The 24,931-nt window shown below is 34.9% G+C and overlaps 2 protein-coding genes and 1 non-coding gene across 4 annotated transcripts; 2 read left to right on the top strand and 1 right to left on the bottom strand.

Annotated features, from left to right (window-relative positions):
- Window positions 1-7,044: 7,044 nt before the first annotated feature.
- On the top strand, window positions 7,045-15,894 carry LOC130968129 (uncharacterized). Of its 2 annotated transcripts, none has more exons than XM_057893223.1 (10): window positions 7,045-7,466; window positions 7,682-10,979; window positions 11,086-11,264; window positions 11,380-11,448; window positions 11,538-11,690; window positions 11,784-11,947; window positions 12,086-12,233; window positions 15,067-15,189; window positions 15,285-15,372; window positions 15,457-15,894. In XM_057893223.1, the coding sequence occupies exons 2-10, from the start codon at window positions 7,694-7,696 to the stop codon at window positions 15,633-15,635; spliced, it is 4,389 nt and encodes a 1,462-aa protein (XP_057749206.1). In that variant the 5' UTR covers window positions 7,045-7,466; window positions 7,682-7,693; the 3' UTR covers window positions 15,636-15,894. The 2 variants fall into 2 exon arrangements, with proteins under 2 accessions (XP_057749206.1, XP_057749207.1); XM_057893224.1 differs by having other exon boundaries at window positions 7,692-10,979.
- Window positions 15,895-16,114: 220 nt separating this feature from the next.
- LOC130968130 (uncharacterized) lies at window positions 16,115-17,417 on the top strand. Its single transcript, XM_057893225.1, has one exon. It carries the CDS (start codon window positions 16,592-16,594, stop codon window positions 17,009-17,011), a length of 420 nt encoding a protein of 139 aa, XP_057749208.1. The 5' UTR covers window positions 16,115-16,591; the 3' UTR covers window positions 17,012-17,417.
- Window positions 17,418-24,461: 7,044 nt separating this feature from the next.
- LOC130972479 (small nucleolar RNA R71) lies at window positions 24,462-24,565 on the bottom strand. The gene has a single exon (XR_009083644.1). It is a non-coding gene; the product is annotated as a small nucleolar RNA R71 (small nucleolar RNA).
- Between the last annotated feature and the right edge of the window lie 366 nt (window positions 24,566-24,931).

The raw sequence follows: 24,931 nt of genomic DNA on the forward strand, positions 1-24,931 counted from the left end.
CTCATGTTGCTTTGGTCTAGTGAGAAATTCAAAATGAATAGGATAATTGGGGATTCATGTACAAGTTATTCCGTCGATGTCAACATTAAAGGGATATAATAATAAAGTAAAAGGATTTCCTAATATAACTTGATGAGATATATTTCTTGCCAAAAAGAATGTTGTGGCAAAGCACACCCTATTTTTACAAATTTTTACTTTAGATAACTTCTAGTCTATAGTCATTTTGTCATTTTCTGCCACTAGGACTCTTTCTGTAGTTTTCTCATAATATTTTGTGGGTATTAACCCTTCTTGTATACAATTGACATCAGCTCCTGAATCTACCATAGCTATTAAATCAAATTTTTCTTCTCCTACTATTAAGGTTATCGTAGTGAACCATTTTTGGCTTACTAATAAAGTTAGTATATTTATATAATTTTCTGTACCCAGGTTAATATAATTCTCAGGAATTATTATGTTACTAGTCCCTTCTATTTGACTAACATTATTTTGCAAAGATTGTTCTTGGATTTGTATTATGTTTTTTCCTTCTATTTTTAGTAATCTATAGTCCATATTAATATTTTGTTGTTTTAATTCTGAAACTTCTCTTTTTAACTTTTTTATCTCTTCTTCGAGAGAATTAAGGGAAACTTCTTCTTGTGGGTTTTTAAAACGGTTATAAATTTCTTTTATTTCTATTGGTCTTATTTCTTGCTTACTTTCTTCTTCTTTTTTAACTAGTTCAGCTAATTGTCTGATGAACTCATCCCTTAATGGCGTATCTTCTAACTTGTCAATTATTTTGACTAGTGTAGAAGTTTGTTCTTTAGTCGAAACATTTACAGTTTTTTCACAGTTTCTACAGTTACTTAATCCTATTACTAAACAATTATTATTATTCTGTTCCTCTCTTCCACTATTTCCTTCTGAGCTCTCTTCTTCTGACATAAGGTCTAATTGTTGTATAAAATAGTCTTCAGTTTCAGAAGAATCCTCATAGCTTGATTCTTCTTCTGATTCTGAATTGATTAGTATGGCTGTCAAAGCATGTTTAATCTCTTTATTTTATATTTTATTTATTTTTTCTTCTGTCATACACTTATTAGCATAATGTCCTTGTTTTTTACATTTTCAACATGTTACTTATTTTTTCTTATTAGAAAATTTAGGTTTTCCTTTAGGAGTCTTATGAAATTTTTTATAATATTTCTGTTCATAATAAAGGGGTTTGTCTATATTATATTTAGGATTTTTATAAAATTTTTTCTTTTTAACTTTATGCTGTCCACTAGGTGCTTTTTCAGGAGTTATTCCGTATTGATAATAGAAAGTGCCAAGCTCTCATTTTCCCATGATACTTTCTTGTTTTATTTTTTATTGTATCTTGGTATCTGTGCATATTTCTATACCTGTTTGTACTATTATATTATGCAATTGTCCAAAGGTTAATGAATTATAGGGAATCTGGATCCCAAACTATGTTTGTAGTTTTTGTAATACTTTTTCAGAGAATAATTTTGGTAAGGCTGCTGTGAATCTTTCTTTCTAGAAAAGTGTATGTGCATCATCTCTTATCATAACTTTTGACATAAAATTATCTTTATACCATCTATAATCAGACATGGTTGGACATCTTAAATTCATTAATTAAGTTTGTATCCTATCTTTAAAAATATTGGGATCTCCTACAAAATTTTTAATAATAGTATATATTAATGTGGATGTAGCGTCTGGTGACTGATCTTCTTATTTAATACTATTAATAATTAATTCTTTTTCTTGGATGTTGAGAAAAGTATCCCACCAACCTTTTAATCGTCCTGTAAATCCTTGGGTTATCATAATTGCTGCTTCTTTATCAAAAGCTTTTCTCATTTTATAAGCAGTTGCAGCCACAGTCATATTACACATTTGATCTAAAATGGCCTGCTCACTTAATCCATCTATATTCCATTCTACTAAGTCTGATCCTGAGAAACTATTTTGCACTAATTGTGTTCGCTCTTCTAGGCCTACATCTACTGATGATGGTCAAGAATAATAATTTCTTGTTTTAGGATAATCTCTTTATGGGATATTTTATTTAGTTCTAATCTTCTTCCTTTTTCAATGTATTAATTGTTAATTTTCCTAGACTAATACTTCTAAATTTTTCTTTTAGTTCTTCAACTTCTGTTTCTACTTTAGATTTTAGGCTAATATTATCTAAACTATGTAATTTATATATAGGTTTTTCTATGGGTTTTTCTGCCTTAATGACTTTTTTCATATTTTCCATTCTCCCTAATTGATTTTTCATTATATCTAACATGATATTAGTAAAGTTTAATTGTTGATGTAATTTCTTAATATCTCTTTTTTTATATTTCCTTCTGCATTATTATCTTTATAGGGTGTTGCTTCAACTTCTAGGTCTTTTCCAATTGGTATTTTAATAGTTTCTTTAGGAGGATATTCAGATTCTATTATTGATCCTGAGCTTGTTTTCAAAACAACAGTTGGTTTTGTTAAAGGACATAATTTCTTATCAGGTTTAGAGTAATAATTAACGTACCAATCAAAGAAGTATAAACTAATTCTATTTTCTTTCATAAAATTATAGAATAGTTCTCTTAGTCTAATAACTTCATTTTCTGATTGGTTGGTAAAATACCAATCTCTTAGTGATTTATTATAATTAGCATTAAAATCTTGTTTTATCCATTCTTTATCAATCTCAAATGGTTCTTCCTTTATAATTACTGATTAAACTTGTGATTCCATTGGATCAAATTCTGAAGGTGATTTGTATACAGCAGTGGCTATATGCGGCCTTCTTTTGTCAATTCCTACAATATTATCCATATTTCCTATTGATGAGTTATCTATAGAATTTCTATGACTAATAGTTTCAACATTATCAGGAATTCTTAATGATTGGGTTCTATTCATCCTAATCCTAATATCTGGTCCTTCTCGTATTATTTCTCTTATTCTAGTATTTTGTATCTGTGGTTCTTCAATACCATAAGGTATTATCCATTCTTCAGGCATTCTGCTTTTTAATTCTTCATGTCTTAACCTTCTAGGTGTTTGTATATTAAATCTTTTTAGGTTTGCATGCATAATTATCATTTCTTCTTTTGAGGATTGTCTTAATGCTTTAAAGTCATAATTAACCTTAGTAATTTTATAATATATTTTATAGATTATTTCGAATGGATCATATTTCTCATTTATAATTGTTTCATCAGATCTTACTTGCAACTTTAAGGCTTGCCATGTATATTCATTTTTTAAATTCATAGCATAATTTGGGTAACAATTAAAAAGACAGGTCCGTCATGACAGTTACTTTCTAATATTCCTATTAATGAATCACTAAAATTTTGGAATCTGGTATCTCTTAAGGTTAATAATATAGATAGATTAATTCCTATTCTAAAATTAGGTTTTATGGCTACTTGTATTAATCCTATATGGATAAAATTGTATCCTTTACTACTATGTTCTTTCAACTTATCTTCTTCTAAGATGGTAATAATCTTATTACTGCTTGTTCCTGATTTACAATATTCTAACATATGAATTTCATAATTTTTTCCTTCCCAAAAATTTCTCTTTTTATATACTTTATCTTTATCTATTGTAGGTATATTCCAATTATGAAAACTTTCTTCTAACTTAGCTATTTCTAATTCATTTTTAGTTCCAGAGGTAGATGCTTCATTATTATCTATTTTTATTACTAAAGAATTATTTTTTCCTAGATTTGAACTACTCATCGTTCTCAATAAACTAGCCATTTTATGGTTAGAACTTTGTGAGTTACGGACCACCCTCGTTAACCAACGGAGTCACTGGCTTACTAGGACTTACAACCGGGACTACGATCCGGGCTGACCAATGTATTAACAGTTTTCACTGCTACTTCAAAGTTGCAACTATAAATCTTGAGATTTATCAAGAAGATTTGTAATAAAAATTCAATTAAAAATAATTTCTTTATAAATGGTATCAGAGTCTGCCCCTATATATATATATATATATATATATATATATATATATATATATATATATATATAATTATAATTATTAATACAACATAATATTTAGTAATATGATTACATGTATAATAATTACGCATTTTTAAATGAGTTAAATATTATAAAATAAAAATAAATACATAATTATACTAAATATTTTTTTAAATAATAAAAATTATCTTTAACCAAAATATATTTATAATAATGATCCAAAAGTACTAGAATAAAGTTAATTGTGAGTATTCATACATCTCACACAAAAGTAAGCATAGCCATATCAAAATAACCATGATACCACTTAGAATGTACTACTAATACTCTACGAAAAACATATCCTACATAAGTATCTTCTAATAAAAGTCGTTAATAGTCAACCATACATGTATCTATTTTCAACACTACTCTATCTTAGCCAATAAACCACAATAATAATCAGCTTAATGTTCATTATCATCCTCAACATTATCCTGCATAATTATATAGAAAAATAATTATTAGAAAAATTTTACTTGCTATACTTGTGCTCTATCTATGTTTTCTTTATTTGATTTGTATATGTATGTATCTCTGAGAGACCCTCTTTTGGTGGAGGTGTGATGAGAGTTGTTTCACCGGTGATTAGGAGGTTGAGAAGGCAGAAAGTGAATAGTTAGGTTAGAAGCTAGAATCCCTTAGATCGATTGCCAAACTTTCTGGTTTAGTATTAATCTTTAAATTTAATCTGAGTGGTGGAGTTCTAAGAATGCCTCTGACTTTTTTGGGACCTTACATATTACCTATGTTGGTACCATTACCATGCTAAGAATCATCGGTTCTCATTCCATACATATATTGTTGTTTTTCTGATGCAGGACGCGAGGCACCACTCTAAACATATTGGAGGCTTTGCTGAAGCGAAGATTTACTTTTGGCTTTGTGATTTGTACTATGTAATTGTATATATGTATATAGATTCTCTACCATGTGTATATTTGTATTTTTTTCCTCCTAGAGGTTGACTTGGAGAAGCAGCTTTTTTATTCTATATTTTGGTAAACACATTTTGGGTTATATGTATGTATATGTATACTCTGACCCGCAAGTCGAATCTGGATCTTGGATATCTGTATCTTTTGAAATTCTGGTCTTTATATATATATATGCTATCCTTTCCATTCGATCTTTGTTATCCTTTTCACACTTACCGGACGTGAGTGACGTGATTTACTGTTACACTTTTGTTTAGCTTCTCCTTCAAAGTTCCTAGTTACAATTTCTTTCAAATATACTTATATACGTCTTTTGTTTTTAGAGGTCATAATATCTCACCACCTCTGATTTACGACTAAAGTGTAAAGCTCTGTGTGGTAGCGTATTACAATCAATACAAATACACCAAAAATTCTTAACAATACACATAAATGTCTTAGTTTTATACTGAAATTTGCTATAAATACACAAAAATATTTGTTTCAATGCTACATTTTTTAATTCTTCTTCTTTTTCTTATTTCTTTCTTTCTTTTAGTTGAATGAATGTAGATCATAGTTATTAAAACTGGACCGGACCGACCGATTCGACCGAAAAATTAATAAATCAGACCCAATACCAGTCTGGTCCAAAATTAAGACTGCTTAAAGTAAAGAATCGCCACGAACCGGTCAAACCCAAAGTGAACCAGTCAAACCGATCAAATCTGGGAAAAATCGGACCAGACCGAATCACTCGGTCCAGTTGAAGATAAATCTACGATGCACCACGGTTCTGCAAGTCCACCGTGCTCATTAACCCAAGGTTGCAACAAGGACAATCTTACCACCAAATTGGCAATGCTTCTTACCAATATATATACAAATTATAATACATATAGCAATCTTTTATTTTACTTATATTAAATTTATTTTAATTTTAAAGTAACTCATTTTTAAATTAATTATATTTTATTTAACTATAAATTTTATTATATATATGTAAATTAAAAAGATAAACAAAAAATTGTTAATCACAATTTATTTTTTCTTTTCATGAGTATATGATATCTATTAATATTATTTTTTCAATAAATTCTTATAGTATATAATAATAGGTAAAAACTCACATGCAGTTGCTTTTATATGAAGTTGATAGTTTAAAATTGTTAGATGATATTTAGTCAAACTTGTCAAATCATCTAACTGTTCTTAAATATCAACTTCACATGAAAATAACTGTATGTGAGTTTTTATCTATAATAATATAATAATACAATAAATATAAATAACTAGTAAAGTATTAAAATTAAAAAATGATAATTATTTTTATAAAAACAAAATAAAAGTACTTAAAATAAAGGAAAAATAATTAAAATTTATATAATTATTTAATTATACTTGGTTAATCGGTTTGACCAGTGACTCACCGGTTGAACCAGTAACTCAGTGAGTCAGTAATTTGATCGGTTCGATTATTAATTCAATTTTGACAACTATGATGTAGATTCATCCTTGTTCAAGTAAATTTTGCAGTATTATGTGTTTTTTTTCTTTGTTTGATATTATTTTTGTTTTTATTTTTATTAATAGAGTCAAATAAGAAGAAATTTGAAAAAATTCTATTGCGAAAATTTTGGATTAGGCAACGTCATCAATATAGTAAAAATTCTACAATAACTATAACAAAAACGACTATACGTAGAAGAAGAAGACGACGATTACTATAACCATGATGATGATGAAGATGAAGATGAAGGAAGAGAAGGAGAAAAAGGAAGAAGAAGAAGAAAATCTAATAAAAAAAAGGAAGAGAGGGAGAAAATGCCAGTGACCACAATAATAATAGAGAAAATTAACCAAAAAAAAAGAAGATGACGAAGAAGTGCCGAAAAAGAAGAAGAAGAAGAATGTCTAGCGGAGAGACATAAGTATAAATGACTTATTAGACTGATTTGATTAAATGATGTAGTGATTAATTCTATTAAAAAAAAAGGGGTCACTATCTTGTTATTAGCTTTACGCAAACCCCAAATTTAAAGAACTCTGCATGAAGCGGTCCATTAACTAAACGTGCCCTCTTTGAGTAGTTTCTCTATAGCTAGTCGCTACCCCGCTCCTCCTTCTCTTACTCCGCCATTTCCTGGTTCTTTCCGTCACTTTCCCGGGAAAATGTAACAAACACAAACACTGCTGGACTCTCCTTGAACTGCATTCAGTCTGAAATCAACCCATTATTTTATAATAATAATAATAATAATAACCGTGAAAATCAATGAAAGGAAGACAAGTTACATTGTAGCAGAGGGGAAGAGGCAGAGAGAGACAGACAGAAAGTGAAGAAGCAATCAAGCAACAGTGAAGACTTGCATAGTATTTAAGGGAAATTAAAATCCCTGAAATTTTGGAAAAAAGGCGATAGGTTTTGTTATCCTTCGCCGACCCGATCAACCGTTTTCTCTCTCTATCTTCTCACTCTCTGACAGTGCATCGCTCTTACTATCTGGTACTCTTTCTCTCTCTCTCTCTCTCTCTCTCTCTCTGTGAGCGCGCGTGTGTAAATTTTGAATTTCTCCTTGTTTTGCTGAATTTGACTAGGGTTTTAATTGCATTTTCCGTTGGCAATTGACGTCAATGTAGGATTGCATTTCTAGGTTTATTTTTCGGTTCATGTTCAGATGTTGTTATTCGATTGATTTTTATTTTTCAAATTCTTAATAGTCTTTCGCAGCCATGGCATTTGATCAAACCTCTGTTCCCTGCGATCTAAGATCACTAAATGTTACTCGAGCTGTCGCCGAAGAGCCACTCGTTCCTCCTGCTAGTAAACCGCTTCAAACTGCAGAATATTTCCCTCCAAATTCGGTTTGGGACCATGTTAGCTCTGGTGCGGTGCCGCTTGTCTACCCTGCGTCTGTCTCTGATGCTGGTTTGGTTAGAATAGCGTACGGAAATGTAACTTCGGCTATTGCTTCTCCTACCTGGTGTGTTCGTCCTGCTGTTCCGGTTCCCCCCAGTGTAAACCCCGCTGTTGGGCTTAATTATGGTTCAGGTTTTACCAATCGGTTCATGAGAGCCAATGCCGTTGATCTTTCGGGTAGTGTGGTTGCGGCTTCCCATGGATATCCTATTAATTTGGGAAATTCGGTTTCTGGTAATGGCTTTGATAATGCCCTTCCTGGCAGCAGCAGGGTGGTTGGAAATGCTGTTCAACAGATAGGTGGTGCTGTTGTACCAGGCGGGATTGGTTTTGGTTCCTTTCTCAGAACTGATCAAGGCAGTAACGAGGGCATGAATGACTCAGTATCTGGGCAAAAAATGAAGCTATTGTGCAGCTATGGTGGTAAGATTTTGCCTAGACCCTGTGATGGAAAATTGAGGTATGTTGGGGGGCAAACAAGGATCATTAGTGTTAGGAGAGGCACGAGCTTCAATGAATTGGCACAAAAGATGACTGATACGTATGGGCAGCCTGTGGTTATCAAGTATCAGCTCCCTGATGAGGATCTTGATGCATTGGTTTCGGTTTCCTGCCCTGAGGATCTTGATAATATGGTGGAGGAGTATGAAAAATTGATTGAAAGGTCTCCTGATGGCTCTGCTAAATTAAGGGTCTTTCTGTTTTCTGCTTCAGAACTTGATCCTTCTGGTGTGGTGCAGTTTGTAGACTTACAGGATAATGGGCAAAAATACGTTGAAGCTGTGAATGGAATAATAGATGGGATTAGTGGTAAACTGACAAGGAAAGAGAGTATTACAAGTGCAGCTTCCACCCAGAATTCTGATTTGAGTGTGATAGAAGCTCTTGATGGCTCGATTGCTGGTCAAGCCGATGTCAGTCAAGTGCCTTCATCTGGCATGCCTGCGGGAAATGGAACTGCTTCTCAGGATTCTACTTCAAACATGAAGGTTCGTGAAAGCATTGCATCAGTTTACTCAGATGCTTTTGTGATTCCATTGGGCACTTCTGCAACTAATTCTGGTCCAATGCACAATCCACCTTTTCATAATGAGGTTGAATTAGAAAAGTCTGTGCCTGTTACTTTATGCCAGGAGGAATTTGGGTTGCAGCATCCTGTAAAGGAAGCTCCACCACCTGCACCTAATTTGCAAGCTTCGGACATTACTGCAACTAACTCTGGTCCAAATCACCGACAACCTTTCCATAATGAGTTGCAGTTTGAAAAGTCTGTGCCTGTTACTTTATCCCAGCAGCATATTGTGTTGCAGCAACCTGGAATGGAAAATCCTCTGCCTGCACTTTATATGCACCCTCTGATTGATCCTTTCCCAGAAGTTATGAACAATGCAGATTTTGTTCGGCTGCCTCGTCAGATGGGGTTCTCAAATCCTGAGCTTTTCAGCAAGACTGGGTCCATATACTCCCAGCATCAATTACATGAAAATACACATGGTCTTGTGTCCCATCAAGTGGTCCCTGCTGTGCAAATGACAATGGCTCAGTCATCTTCTCATGCAGGTGTACATTCAAATGCTATTCAACCACAACTATTGCTGCAGATGCAGCAAAATGTCTTGGATAAACATAGTGATGGAAATACATCAGGTGTAAGGATTTTTCAGCTTCCTGCTGAACACAGGTACGGTGCATACCCAGGTCAAGTCCCTTCTGTCATAGTTGGAGGTAGTTACAGCTGGGTTCGGGCTCCTCCACCAGAGCATGTTGTTTTCCCTAATGTATTATTACCCCAACAAACATTAGTGAATCCCGAAAAAACCCAAAGATCAGAGGATTGTTATATGTGTCAGAAAAAGCTACCCCATGCACATTCAGATCCAGTGGTTCAGGATCAACATAATATTTGTGCAGGTCTGGTTCCTGATTCAAACCCAAGTTACCATAATCTCCCTATGAATGACAATTCAAAAGCGCAGGCAACAAATAAAGTTGTAGTAACTACAGCAACACCAGAAGGCATGGTTGAGCAAGTAGTTGGGACCAGACCCATGATTGTTGGCAAGTCTGAGCTTGGAGCAGTGCATTATAAAGAAGCAACTGTGCTGTCCTGTAATCTTGGGTCAGAGCCTGAAGGTGAGAGGTATTTCTCACAGAAGCCAGACAATTTGGATCACCAGAATATAATTGTCAAGGAAACAATTGTAGGAGCTGGTGAAAAACAGTTACTAAATGCTGGTCCCACAGGAACAGCACCACTGCCTTATCTAGATGATGTTGTCTGTCAATATGTGATTCCAGTTGAAAATTGGGCTAAAGAAGATGTAATTGTTAATAAACCTATTACTGCTGATATGCCTTTAGTTGGTTGCACATCTGTTGAAACTTCTCAGTGTACAGTTCAAGAATCTGCAAAAGGTTATACCAATGAACTCACTAGCATTGTTTCAAAAGCAGATATTGTGGAGAATTGGATTGCAAAGGACCATCTCAAACCTGTTGATTTAAGGGTGGAAGCCCTCAAGATAATCAATCCTGAAAGTTATGCAGACAAACCTGAAGTTCATGCAAGTTATGATAAAGTAGATCACAGTACTCAGTGTTCTGTAGAGAAGAAAGGGGCTTTGGATAACAACCTTAGTAGATCAAGGTTGGATGTCGACACAAATCAAATTAATACGATGGATGTACTTCCTAGTTTTATTATGGAAGTTCCGTACAGTAATAATTCCAGGCCAGCGGATTATAATGAGGTTGCCCAACCCCATGTTCCTGGCATTCCTGATTCAAATCCTCAATCGAAAGAAGGTAATCACAAGGGTGATGTATTCTCATCTTCGACTTCACCATCTGTCAGGTTTGGAGATGCACAGGATTCTTCAAACTCACTTTTTAGCAATCAGGATCCATGGAATATACATGGCTCGTACTTTCCACCGCCTAGACCTAAAAAAATTGCATTAGAGAAAGAACATTATTCTTATAAGGACCAGTTTGGTGAGAATCCAGGCAACAGTGCTGAACAGAATGTAGCAGCTCCATTGGATAATGGCCTGGCATTCAAACAGAATTTAACTTTGGAAGATGCTCGATCTGCCAAGGGTATGTAAATTGTTATGTCCCACTATATATAAATTAGCCCTATTGATGATATATTATTTTGGAGCTTGTAGCACTAACTGAGTATGCTTTGGTTTCTTAATTCAAGGATCATCCCAGGACCAACAGCTTCAAGCAGTTGCTGAAGGCGTAGCTGCTTCTGTTCTGCACTCAAGCATTCCTTCAAATCCTGAATTGCATGCCAGAGATGTTTCCTTTCTTAGAGAGATAGAGGATGGATATGTTCAAAATAGTGAAATAGATGTACAGTGTAATAGTACAGCACAGGTGACTTTGTTTATACTTGCCTTGGAATTTCGGTTTTTTTTTAATCTTTTTTTTTTCGGTTTTTTTTGCTACTACTACTGTGCTGCTACGACATCATTGATCTTTTACTGTTTAGGATGTAGAGAGCAAGCTTCCAGAGAAGGCAAATTTTGGTTTTCCAATTACAGATCTTGGAGCATTGCAGGTTGAATGCTGTGCTGTCAATATGTTTACTCTTTTGTGTTTTCATGCGGCCAGCTTGGCTAAGCTCAAAACCTCGTGATATGTTGCTAGGTTATAAAGAATTGTGACCTTGAAGAGCTGGTAGAATTGGGCTCTGGGACCTTTGGTACCGTACATCATGGAAAATGGAGGGGCACGGATGTTGCAATAAAGCGGATTAATGATCGGTGTTTCGCTGGAAAGCCTTCAGAGGAAGAGCGTTTGGTATGTTTACATTAGTAATTGTTCTGATTTCTGTTGTACCCCTGATAACTAAACAATCTTAGTGTACCTTGTTCATGGTTATGCTACAAGCAGAGAGCTGACTTCTGGAATGAAGCAATCAAGCTAGCTGACTTGCACCATCCAAATGTGGTAGCTTTTTATGGTGTTGTGCTTGATGGTCCAGGAGGTTCTGTTGCTACAGTAACTGAGTATATGGTTAATGGCTCTCTTAGAAATGCCTTGCAGAAGAATGAGAGGTAGTGACTTTGCATATTTTATAATTTATGTGTGCACTCTTTCTCGCTCACTTGCCCATCTATTAGTTGATTTTCCTTGATTTAGTATACGATCATTTCCAAAATGGTAAGTGTTCAATGCTACTATGATTTTATCAGGAATCTTGACAAGCGCAAACGTCTTTTGATTGCTATGGACGTAGCTTTTGGTATGGAATACCTACACGGGAAAAACATAGTACACTTCGACTTGAAAAGTGACAACTTACTTGTGAATCTGCGAGATCCACACCGCCCAATATGCAAGGTTTGATTGTTTGATATTGATTTGGTTATTGTTGGTTTCATATTCTCTCATGTTGATATGTAGTAGGCATGTATTAGTTACTACAATATTTGCATTTGTGCAGGTAATGATTAGTGAGGTAATTTCCATGTGTACCTGTGGTTTTTACCAATTCTGTGTAATGCTGTGATCAGAATGTGTCATCCCGTAACCACTGCTCTGTATTTTTTGCAAAGTTTTAAGTCTGGGGTATGATAGAGTGAGATGATGTTGGATTGCAGAGGCTTTGCTTGAAGGAGTTTGATGGAATAGATTGTGATTTTGCTACTAGAGTCTGATTTGCGGAGTTTTGATTTCTAACATAAGGAGTGTGATATTTTATGTTGACTATGAGTATAATGATGACAGAAGACACATGACTGTGTGATGTTTTTAATTAGCTGCACCTATAGTGGGAAACTTGTTAGAGATCTACAGCTTTTTCCCTATAGAGAGTAGAGGAGTGACTTAATACCAAAAAATAAAGGGCATTGATTTTAGGTTGTAGTATACGTCATAGATTTGAATATGCTAGCACAACCTTACTAAGATATCTGAATATAAACCATTATCTTTTTGTGTAGGTTTGGATTTGTGGATGAGAATATCTATTAGGTAATAGTTAGCATGCACCAATGATTTGTTTTGAATTTGGATATATAGTTTAAAATTATTGAAATAGTTGTAAAGAATTATAACTTCGTATGCAGCTTAGCTGTTAGTTAATCATCATTCAAATTGTATTTGGTAACACAGTAATTTTGATACATAATTCCATGTCTTTTGTTCTTGTTATCCTCCTCATTTCATTTTTCTTTTTAAGCTTTGCAATCCAAGTTTGTCAAAATGAAGATATTAAAACTGTGAAGACATTTAGTCGGTGCAAAAGCATTATGCTGGGAATCTTGAACATCAGAGCAAAACTTGATGGATGAAGTTTAGGTATTTTGATGCTGCATTTGGAACATTTTGTGCCATTCTTAACAATTTGATCCCTCAGTGAAGTTAGGGTTAGGTAGTTAGCTTTCATTGCATACTAGATATAGGAGTGTTAAAAAAAACCAGTTTAACTGCACGGAGACTGAACTGAAACTGTTTTAAATAAACCATCTTTTTCAAGTAAACTGAAACTACAGTTTTTTATAAAAACCAGTTTATTAGAAACCAGTTTTTATGGTTTAGTTTGGCTCTAAACCATGGCTCTAAACCAAATAAAACTGATTTCCACTCGTTTTTATGGTTGAGGAAAGTGGGAAAGTGGGAAAGTGGGAAGAACCACTCTCTTTATATACAACATCAAGCATCCCATACTACTCGATGTGGGACTTTGAGCACTACATAATACCCAAGTCCCTAACAGATTCAAAAGAGCTTCCAACTTATTATTTTCATTTGTTTTTCTTCATCAATAAATCCTACAATTTCCATGATTTTTACCCTTCAAAAATAGCTTTTCTCCCCTAAGCAATCAGTTTTTAGAGGTCGGAGGAAAACAAGAGAGCTCAATTTGATAGGAGTGTTTCTTTTGAATTGGTTTTGACAGTTTTTAATATTTTCTTAAGAGGATGCTTTAAAAAAATATATATTCTTAAGAGGAATGGGAGAACTTTCACTATCAATAGAATGTGTGACTTTCTTGAATGTCAATATTCAGTGATTTGTTCTACTAATTTTGACTTAATTGTTGGCGTGTTATTTCATTGTTTGGGCAGTTCCAATGGTGAAATTCTTGAGGCAACGCCTTATAGAAGCTGGGGGTCCTGTGAAAGAGAGAGAGGGGGAGAGAGGGAGAGAGAGAAATGGGTTAAAACTAATTTAGCATATAAACCAGTTTAAACTAGTTTTTAAATTAAAGTTGGTTTTATTTTTATGAATTGGTTTAAACTGATGCACTACATTATAAACTGGTTTAACCAGTTTGCTTTGTGAAAAAGCTGTTTGGTTCAGTTTCTTAAACCATTTAACCATTTAAAATGGTTTATTGCAGTTCAGTTTATGAAAAAACTGAACTATCAACCCCCTAACTAGATGTAACATTGCCATTCTAAAACTTCTGACGTCCAGGTCACTCTACAACTTACCATTGGGTCAAGACTTTCCCTCATGAATGATATTAAAAATAAAGGCTGAAAAATGCAAAGAGGATTCAAGGTGGTTCTTCTGATGGTGGGTCTACATATATAGTATTGGAATCAAGTATATTTTATTCCTATAGTGCCAGGTTATTGATACGAATGAAGATCTTCAAAAAGACAAAACAAATTGGATTAACTTTTTCCTTTCTCTGCACCGTATTCTTATAACGTTGTGCTCATTCTCATTTGTAATTATATTTGTTTCTTCATGATGATGGAAATCAATTGTCATTAGGTATATGATATTAATTTTGATACACTGTTAATGTGCCAGTCTTACATTTTGAATGATATGGCATTGTATGTGAGACTTAGTTATGACAATTGGAGCCCTTGTGTTGATTTGACAATACTTGATTGCACATTAGTGTAAATGATTTTTCTACTGGTCATGCAATGATGGAATTAATCCTAAATTTATGGACAATGGCTTCATGGCAGTGGCAAATTAATACTTGGTCTTGCAAGTTCCATGTTCACATATAGAACAACTGACACCATGTTTACTGAGATTTGGGATTGCTCCATTCTGCAACACTAAGTTCCATTTTTCTTAATAGTTTTTAGTGTCTATAGTACTTGATTTCATCTTCAATGCAGCACTATTGGCCTGAGAATAGAATATAGTATATATGTTGTGTTCACTAGCTTATTATTTATACTTTCCATCATGATACCAGGTTGGTGACCTTGGTCTATCAAAAGTGAAATGTCAGACCCTGATATCTGGGGGTGTGAGAGGAACTCTACCCTGGATGGCCCCAGAACTCTTGAATGGAAGTAGCAGCCTTGTCTCAGAGAAGGTATATGTTCTAAGTTGAACTATTTATGTATTTTGATACTTACTGAATATTCTATTCTCCTAACTAGTTTGCTGTTTTAATATTTGCTCTTTCAGGTTGATGTGTTTTCATTTGGTATTGTCCTGTGGGAACTTCTCACTGGAGAAGAGCCATATGCTGACTTGCACTATGGAGCTATCATAGGTAATCCAGTGGTTGAATCCATGCTTTAGTTTTGATTGGCCAGCTTTCAGTTATTGATTAGTGGGTTTGGAAAACATAATTCAGGGGGTATTGTGAGCAACACTTTAAGGCCTCCAGTTCCAGAAACCTGTGATCCGGAATGGCGATTACTGATGGAGCGGTGCTGGTCATCTGAGACATCAGAAAGACCAACCTTCACTGAGGTTGCCAATGAATTACGCCAGATGGCAGCCAAGGTCGCCCCCAAAGGACAAAATCAATAGCAACAACCTGGTTCATACCAGAGCCAAATGCAGAAATGATTTCTGACAATAGCAGGATGTTGAAATCCAGATTTGCATCTGATTTTCAGATCAGTGCATTGTGTAATATGTACAAGGTTTGTTAGCACTTAGTGTCAAATAGTACTTAGTGTAAGGCCTTTTAGCAGTACAGTACAGCACACTTAAACCTCAATGAGCTTTTTTGTAATGTGCCATTCTTCAGTAAAAAAAGAAAAGCGAAAGAAAAAATATTTTGAATTTTTTATTTTTTAATCTTTTTACAGTTCTTGAAAAAAATGATGGTGACAAAGAATATAGTAGTTTGAATGATATATGTTTTCAGATGTTTTCAAATGAATGTTATAGTTGAGTGTTGGTGCTAATTCATCACAATCTTTAGGCGTTAACCCATTCCCTTCAACTCATCCTACTCTGTTGTTTATCATGTGGTGGGAGCCACCGACAGCTTAAGATGACACAACATACATGATACCCTACCTTCCAAGCCGGCTTTATCCAATCCATTCAGTGTAGATTAATATATCAAAATCATTGTATCATTTCTTATGTATGCTTAATCATATGATATTTAATACCACTTTCGTTTTCTTTCCCACCTCTTCTTAATTCTTATAATATTAATAGGATTATTAGGTCTTTGTGAGTGGCGGAGATGCTAATTGAATACCAATTGGCATGTACGTGACTGACACTCTAAGTGGCTTAGGCCTACTCCAGATAAGATTATTTCAATTAATTGTACTTCCACATTTTATTTTATTTTTTTGTTGCAGCTGTTTAATACAGCTGCAGCTTAATTTTCTGTGACATTTCCTTGGTTGCATCTATATATCTGTTTTCCTTATAATCATCACATATATATTCTTTGCAAACAACTAAATCCCATAATTCCAGCCTCGAACATATTTTCATATATTTGTTTTTCCTTTCAAAATATGGCTTCTTTTGAGGTAAGGCCATTGGTGGAACATGAGGAAGGATATTCCGAGGATCACCAAGAGCCTGGCAGCATGTGCGGTTCTGGATGCTTCCAGGTTTTCGAGTTGGGATGGTGGCAAAGCCACGGCGAAGGTAAAGGCTTGGCAGAGCAAAAGGAAGATTCCTGGTTGAGATCCAGGTTGAGGAAGATGAAGGAGTTGTCAGAAGTGATTGCAGGTCCCAAGTGGAAGACATTCATTCGAAAGGTAAGTGGTTACGGCAAGAAGCAGCAGAGGAACAGGTTTCAGTATGATGAACACAGTTATGAGCTGAACTTCAACAGTGGAGTTCCGAGTGAAGACGAAGATAAGCCTCCCAGTTTCTCAGCAAGGTATAGCGCTCCTTTTGCAGTTGTACGTGGCCAAACCGAACAATGATTGGAGCAGACCCGAAGTTTTATTAGATTTTATCGGTTGAACTTGTTCATTTGTTAGTCTTTTCAGCGGTAGAGTTATTCTTAATTAGTTTATTATGTAAAGACCATTCTTTTGCTCAAGATTCTTTGCTTTTCGCTTTTCTCCTTTCGCCTTGCCAATTTTCCTTTAGTAGAATGAAAGCAAAAGAAATAGGACTAGTAGCAGCGTGTCCGGGTAATCAATTTACAGACTAATCCTGCTGAACAATTTCAAATTCTTAACGATTTTGTTAATAATTTGACATTTGTAACATAAAACAAATATTTGTGGTAAGATATAAGACTAGTGTATATCCATCGATAAGTAAGAACTAGTTTAATGACCTGTGAGTTGCACGGAATAGCTGAATAAAAAATTTGTGATCGAATATTAATAGAGGAAAACTCAAAGACCTATTCATTACAACTTAATCTAAATAAAACATGTAATATTAATTATATGTTTGTAGATTAAAGATATGTATGTTAGGTTTAAACAATATATATTACATCAACATGTAATCAAAATATACTTCTTTATTATAGACATTAAGCGCCACAAATTAAATATGACCCAAACAAATGAATATTGTAAGGCTCTGGATTTTTGAAAATTTAATAATATGTTATGTTTAATTTATTATATTTATTTAAGATTATATTTTTAATGATTTTTTTATATTAATTGAATATTTTTCTATTTATGATTTAAAGCTTTGGTATTTGAAAAGTAATGAGATTTTTTTACGTTTTAATTTGAATATTTTTATTTTGAACTTTATTTTATGACTTTAAAGAAAATTAATTTGATTTTCTCTAATTCTTGGATTTGGGTATTTATTTGAAAATAATTTTTAATTTGATGAATAAATAGTATTTTTTCTAAAGATAATTTTTCGGATTAAAATTAGTTTTCAATTACTATATTATCCCGATTTTTTTTATTAAAAATACCCATCCTTATCCCTTTTGATTCAAAAAGGAAACTCCAACCCTAAACTAACACTTAACCCTATATCTTCTCCTCACTGTCGTCACCCTCATCACACAATACACAAACAAACACAACTTTTTCCCCACTCGCCCATGAAAGAAAGTGAGAACAGAGAGAGCAGAGGAAGGGAGAAGAGAGATCAAGAAGAGAGAGGGAAACCGTGTAACACCCTATCACACTAAGCTTCACCCTATAGCTATGAAGCAAAGGTGATAAAGCATCACGACAGTTCTAAAGCTCCATATAATAGTATATAATCAAGAAATAGTATAACTAGAATCCCGATCAAAGGAATAAAGGATCAAAGACTCATAGAAATAGAGATACAGAGCGCGAAGCGTTCCCACACGATAACTAAATGCGTAGGCAAGATAAGAACAGAACATATAAATATACAACCTTGCATTATAGCTCTAGGATACAAGGTAGTAGCTAATAGACAAACAAAGTAATTATATATATGAGATACAAAAGATACTAGACACAGCCTGCGGAGTTTAGGCCGACTAGTCAAGAAATACAACAGAGTTTATAAGAGGCTTACTTCCTATCTCTCAAGGTTTAAAAAGCAAAATCCTCGAAGACATAATTGTGATATACAAAAGATGAGAGAAAAAATACGACAAAAGTAGAGCATAATAAAACAAAAGAGAAGCCATCCTCCGCTCTGTCACCATCCGCAACCTCACCGAGGTGGGTTGCGACCTGCATCTGAATAATAACAACAATATATGATATGAAAATCGGAAGTTTTCAGTATGGTAACAGTGCCCAATAGATAAGATATAAGGTTCTAGGATGCCAAAGGCAATCGTAGAACTTCACATCGATACAGATATTCAAACTTAATGAGATAAATATAAATGAAACCATAAACAGGGTGAACTAACTTAAAGGATTTCTAACTAGAACTAGTCACCGCTGTCCCACAGCCTTCACCAACCTATCCTCCATGCAATCCCATTGCCACCGCCTATCGAGCCTCCTCACTCTCAGCAGAAAACACAAGTAATGCAAACAAGTAAAGCACAAGTAGTATTCATATATAGCAAGTAAAATAAATAGCGAGTAGACATAACTAAAGTAATCAAAGCAAGGAAGCATGTAAAAGATGCATATGATGAATGTCTATCCTATTTGGCTCGTGATATCACTTGTCGATTCAACTGCCAACCTGACACATCATTTCAGATGTAGCCTTTCTTGCCACGTCCTTGGGATATAGTGCCCGACTCAATTTTTGGCGCTTCCTGGTGTATAATGTCCAGCACTTTTTCTTGTGCCCCATGTATATAGTATCCGGCCCACTCTTTTGGGTTATAGTGCCCGATTTCACTCTTATGACAAGAGAGGTTATGTTAGCGGGAGACTACCATAGTCCTCACATCTGAACGTAGGTGGAAGAATGCCACGGCCCATACGTCGCACCGCTATCTCGACAAGCGGGATTAACCATCGTTCTTGCCAGGCGCATAGCGACTTGCCAAATCTCAGCATATCAATTGTATATAAATCAGTCTCAGCGACCACTGCTCATAGCACAAGTCCATGGAAGTTCTAGAGGAAGTCCACGGTGGCATGTACGGAAACCACCTCGGGGCATGAGCTCTTTCCAAAAAGGTACTCTGAAATAGTTTTTACTGGCCGACCTTGCAAATGGAAGCAACAGAGTTCGTCAAAACATGCCCCTTATGCCAGAAGCACGCCAACTTTCATATCGCACCACCCGAGGAACTCATCTGTGTCACCTCACCCTGGCCATTCACAAAGTGGGGGCTCGACCTCCTTGGACCATTCCCCCAGGGATCAAGGAAAGTCAAGTTCCTCATTGTACGAATAGACTATTTCATAAAATGGATTGAGGCTGAACCGTTAGCCACTGCCACCACCCAAAGAAGTCAGAAGTTCCTATACAGAAACTTTGTCACAAGGTATGGGGTCTCATGCTCTATCACCACAGACAATGGCACTCAATTCACCGACACGGGCTTCAGATACCTGGTAGCCAATTTGAAAATCAGGCACCAGTTCACCTCTGTAGAACACCCACAAGCCAACGGACAGGCGGAAGCCGCCAACAAAGTCATATTGGCCGGGCTAAAACAGAGACTACAGGATGCTAAGGGAGCTTAGGCCGAAAATCTCCCACAAGTCCTATGGGCATACCGGACAACACCATACTTCACCACTGGGGAATCACCCTTCCAACTTGCTTACGGAATGGAGGCAATGATTCATCCTCTACAACGAAGATACAAACTCCCAAACTCAAAGGGAAGAGCTCAACCTACTTCCAGAAGTCCGAGAAAGAGTTCATATTAGAGAGGAAGCACTAAAGCAACGAATGGCTTTAAGGTATATTCAGAAGGTAATTGATGAGCGGATATTTATACGCTTTTTGGCTTTGTTTTTAGGTAGTTTTTAGTAGGATCTAGTTACTTTTAGGTATGTTTTCATTAGTTTTTATACTAAATTCACATTTCTGGACTTTACTATGAGTTTGTGTGTTTTTTGTGTGATTTCAGGCAATTTCTGGCTAAAATTGAGAGACCTGAGTAAAACTCTGATAAAAGGCTGACAAAGGACTGCTGATGCTGTTGGATTCTGACCTCCCTACACTCAAAATGGATTTTCTGGAGCTACAGAACTCCAAATGACGCGCTCTCAACGGCGTTGGAAAGTAGACATCCAGAGCTTTCCAGCAATATATAATAATCCATACTTTATTCATGATTAGATGACGTAAACTGGCGCTCAACGCCAGTTCCATGCTGCATTCTGGAGTCAAACGCCAGAAACACATCACGAACCAGAGTTGAACGCCAAAAACATGTTACAACTTGGCGTTCAACTCCAAGATAAGCCTCAGCTCGTGTAAAGATCAAGCTCAGCCCAAACATACACCAAGTGGGCCGCAGAAGTGGATTTATGCATCAATTACTTACTTCTGTAAACCCTAGTAGCTAGTTTAGTATAAATAGAACTTTTTACTAGTGTATTAGACATCTTTGGTCTCAGTTTTATTCTATTTTTCATCTTAGGAGACTATTGATCACGTTTGGGGGCTGGTCATTCGGCCATCCCTGGACCTTCATCACTTATGTATTTTTAACGGTGGATTTTTTACACACCATAGATTAAGGGTGTGGAGCTCTGCTGTACCTCAAGTTTCAATGCAATTACTACTATTTTCTATTCAATTCCGCTTGTTCTTATTCTAAGATATTCATTGCACTTCAACATGATGAATGTGATGATCCATGACACTCATCATGATTCTCACCTATGAACGCGTGACTGACAACCACTTCCGTTCTACCTAAGACCGGGCGCATATCTCTTGGATTCCTTAATCAGAGTCTTCGTGGTATACGCTAGAATTGATGGCGGCATTCATGATAATCCGGAAAGTCTAAACCTTGTCTGTGGTATTCCGAGTAGGATTCAGTGACTGAATGACTGTGACGAGCTTCAAACTCGCGATTGTTGGGCGTGATGACAAACGCAAAAGAATCAAGGGATTCTATTCCAACATGATCAAGAACCGACAGATGATTAGCCGTGCTGTGACAGAGCATTTGGACCATTTTCACTGAGAGGATGGGATGTAGCCATTGAAAACGGCGATGCCCTACATACAGCTTGCCATGGAAAGGAATAAGAAGGATTGAAGGAAGGCAGTAGGAACGCAGAGATCCAACAGGGACAAGCACCTCCACGCACTTATCTGAAATTCCCACCATTGAATTACATGAGTAACTCTATCTTTATTTTCTGTTTATTATTTATTATTATTCGAAAATCCATAATCAATTATAATCCGCCTGACTGAGATTTACAAGATGACCATAGCTTGCTTCATACCAACAATCTCCATGGGATCGACCCTTTCTTACGTAAGGTATTACTTGGACGACTCAGTACACTTGCTGGTTAGTTGTGCGGAGTTGTGACAAAGTGTGATTCACGTTTGAGAGCGCTACCAAGTTATTGGAGCCATTGTTGATGATCACAATTTCGTGCACCAAGTTTTTGGCGCCGTTGCCAGGGATTGTTCGAGTTTGGACAACTGACGGTTCATCTTGTTGCTCAGATTAGGTAATTTTCTTTTTATTTTCTTTTCAAAAAGTTTTTAAAAATATTTTTCAAAATTTTTCCCTTTGTTTTCGAAAATTATTCCGAAATTTTTAAGAATGAATTCTAGAGTTTCATAGTAACATGTTGAAGCCTGACTGGCTGTAAAGCCATATCCAAATCCTTTTGGATTGAGGCTTCCACTTGTCAACATAACGGGTATGTATATGGAGTTGGATGAAATATCAGCTGTTGCATGCCTGATTTATATCTTCTAAAGCTGGCTGGCTATTAAACCATGCCCAACCCTTGGATTGGAGCTTTAGACTAACATTGAAAGATTCCTGGAATTCTTATTAAAAATTTTTGCATCTCTTAATTTTTTTTCTATATGTCTTTCGAAAAAATTAAAAGAAAATCCAAAAAAATCATAAAATCATAAAAACCAAAAATATTTTGTGTTTCTTGTTTGAGTCTTGAGTCAAGTTATAAGTTTGGTGTCAATTGCATATTCATCTTGTTCTTGCAATTTTCTAAAATTCATGCATTCATAGTGTTCTTCATGATCTTCAAGTTGTTCTTGGTAAGTCTTCTTATTTGATCTTGATGTTTTCTTGTTTTGTGTCTTTTATTGTTTTTCATATGCATTTTTGCATTCATAGTGTCCATGCATTAAAGATTTCTAAGTTTGGTATCTTACATGTTTTCTTTGCATAAAAATTTTTTCAAAAATATATTCTTGATGTTCATCATGATCTTCAAAGTGTTCTTGGTGTTCATCTTGACATTCATAGTGTTCTTGCATGCATCTTGTGTTTTGATCCAAAATTTTTTTGTTTTGGGTCATTTTTATATTTTTCTCTCTCATCATTAAAATTTCAAAAAAATAAAAAATATCTTTTCCTTATTCCTCTCAAAAAATTTTGAAAATTTGGGTTGACTTAGTCAAAAAGTTTTAAAATTAGTTGTTTCTTACAAGTCAAGTCAAATTTTCAAATTTAAAAAAATTTATCTTTTCAAAATCTCTTTCAAAAATCAAATCTTTTTCATTTTTTTCTATTTTCGAAAATTTTAAAAAAATTATTTTTCAAATTTTTTTTTTGTATTTCATGATTTTCGAAAATTACACTAACAATTAATATGATTGATTCAAAAATTTGAAGTTTGTTACTTTCTTGTTAAGAAAGGTTCAATCTTTAAATTCTAGAATCTTATCTTTTAGTTTCTTGTTAGTTAAGTAATTAATTTTAATTTTAAAAATTAAATCTTCTCTAACCATATCTTTTTAATCATATCTTTTTATCTTATCTTTTATATCATATCTTTTTTAAAATTTTATCTTTTTCAAAAATTTGATTTCAAAATATCTTATCTAACTTCTTATCTTCTTATCTTTTCAAATTTGATTTTAATATCTTTTTCAACTAACTAATTAACTTTTTGTTTGTTTCTTATCTTTTTCAAGACCACCTAACTACTTTTCCCTCTCTAATTTTTGAAAATATCTCATCTCTTTTTCAAAATTCTTTTTAATTTAACTAATTATTTTAAATTTTAATTTTAATTCTATCTCACCTTTAATTTTCGAAAATCATTAACTGCATTTCAAAATTAATTTTGAAAATTTCTCCCTCTCTCATCTTTTCCTATTTATTTATTCATTTACTAATACTTCTCTTCACCTCTCTTCATCTCAAGTCACTACCCATATCCTCACCCTTCTGTTTGGATTCTCCTTTCTTTATTCCCTTTCTTCTTCTACTAATAATAAGGAACCTCTTTACTGTGACATAGAGGATGCCTCTTCTTTTTCTGTTCTCTTCTCTTTCATATCAGTAGAACGAGGACAAAGGTATTCTTGTTGAAGCTGATCCAGAACCTGAAAGGACTCTGAAGAGGAAACTAAGAGAAGCTAAATTACAACAATCTAGAGACAACCTTGCTGAAATTTTCGAACAAGAAAAGGATGGCAGCCGAACCCAACAACAATAATGCAAGGAGGATGCTTAGTGATTATACTACACCTACTTCCAAGTTTGATGAAAGAAGCATCTCAATTCCTGCCATGGGAGCAAACAATTTTGAGCTGAAACCTCAACTAGCTGCTCTAATGCAACAAAACTGCAAGTTTCATGAACTTCCATCAGAAGATCCTTATCAATTTTTAACTGAGTTCTTGCAGATCTGTGAGACTGTAAAGACGAATGGAGTAGATCCTGAAGTCTACAGGCTCATGCTTTTCCCTTTTGCTGTAAGAGACAGAGCTAGAGCATGGTTGGACTCTCAACCTAAAGATAGCCTGGACTCCTGGGATAAGCTGGTCACGGCCTTCTTGGCTAAGTTCTTTCCTCCTCAAAAGCTGAGCAAGCTTAGAGTGGATGTTCAAACCTTCAAACAAAAAGATGGTGAATCCCTCTATGAAGCTTGGGAAAGATGCAAGAAGATGACCAAAAGATGTCCTTCTGACATGTTTTCAGAATGGACTATGATAGATATATTCTATTATGGTCTACCTGAGTTCTCTAAGATGTCATTGGACCATTTTGCAGGTGGATCCATTCACCTAAAGAAAACGCCTGCAGATGTTCAAGAAGTTATTGACATGGTTGCAAATAACCAGTTCATGTACACTTCTAAGAAGAATTCCGTGAATAATGGGACGCCTCAAAGGAAGGGAGTTCTTGAAATTGATGCTTTGAATGCCATATTGGCTTAGAACAAAATGTTGACTCAGCAAGTCAACATGATTTCTTAAAGTCTGAATGGATGGCAAAATGCATCCAACAGTACTAAAGAGGCATCTTCTGAAGAAGAAGCTTATGATCCTGAGAACCC

This window comes from Arachis stenosperma, chromosome 3 (genome assembly GCF_014773155.1).
Source record: "Arachis stenosperma cultivar V10309 chromosome 3, arast.V10309.gnm1.PFL2, whole genome shotgun sequence".
Classification (NCBI taxonomy): domain Eukaryota; kingdom Viridiplantae; phylum Streptophyta; class Magnoliopsida; order Fabales; family Fabaceae; genus Arachis; species Arachis stenosperma.

Coding starts and splice junctions, on each gene's coding strand:
- LOC130968129 (XM_057893223.1), top strand. CDS start 7,694: ATGGCATTTGATCAAACCTCTGTTCCCTGCGATCTAAGATCACTAAAT. Junction 11,265..11,379: donor AGTGTAATAGTACAGCACAG/GTGACTTTGTTT, acceptor TTTACTGTTTAG/GATGTAGAGAGCAAGCTTCC. Junction 11,691..11,783: donor CTTCAGAGGAAGAGCGTTTG/GTATGTTTACAT, acceptor TGCTACAAGCAG/AGAGCTGACTTCTGGAATGA.
- LOC130968130 (XM_057893225.1), top strand. CDS start 16,592: ATGGCTTCTTTTGAGGTAAGGCCATTGGTGGAACATGAGGAAGGATAT.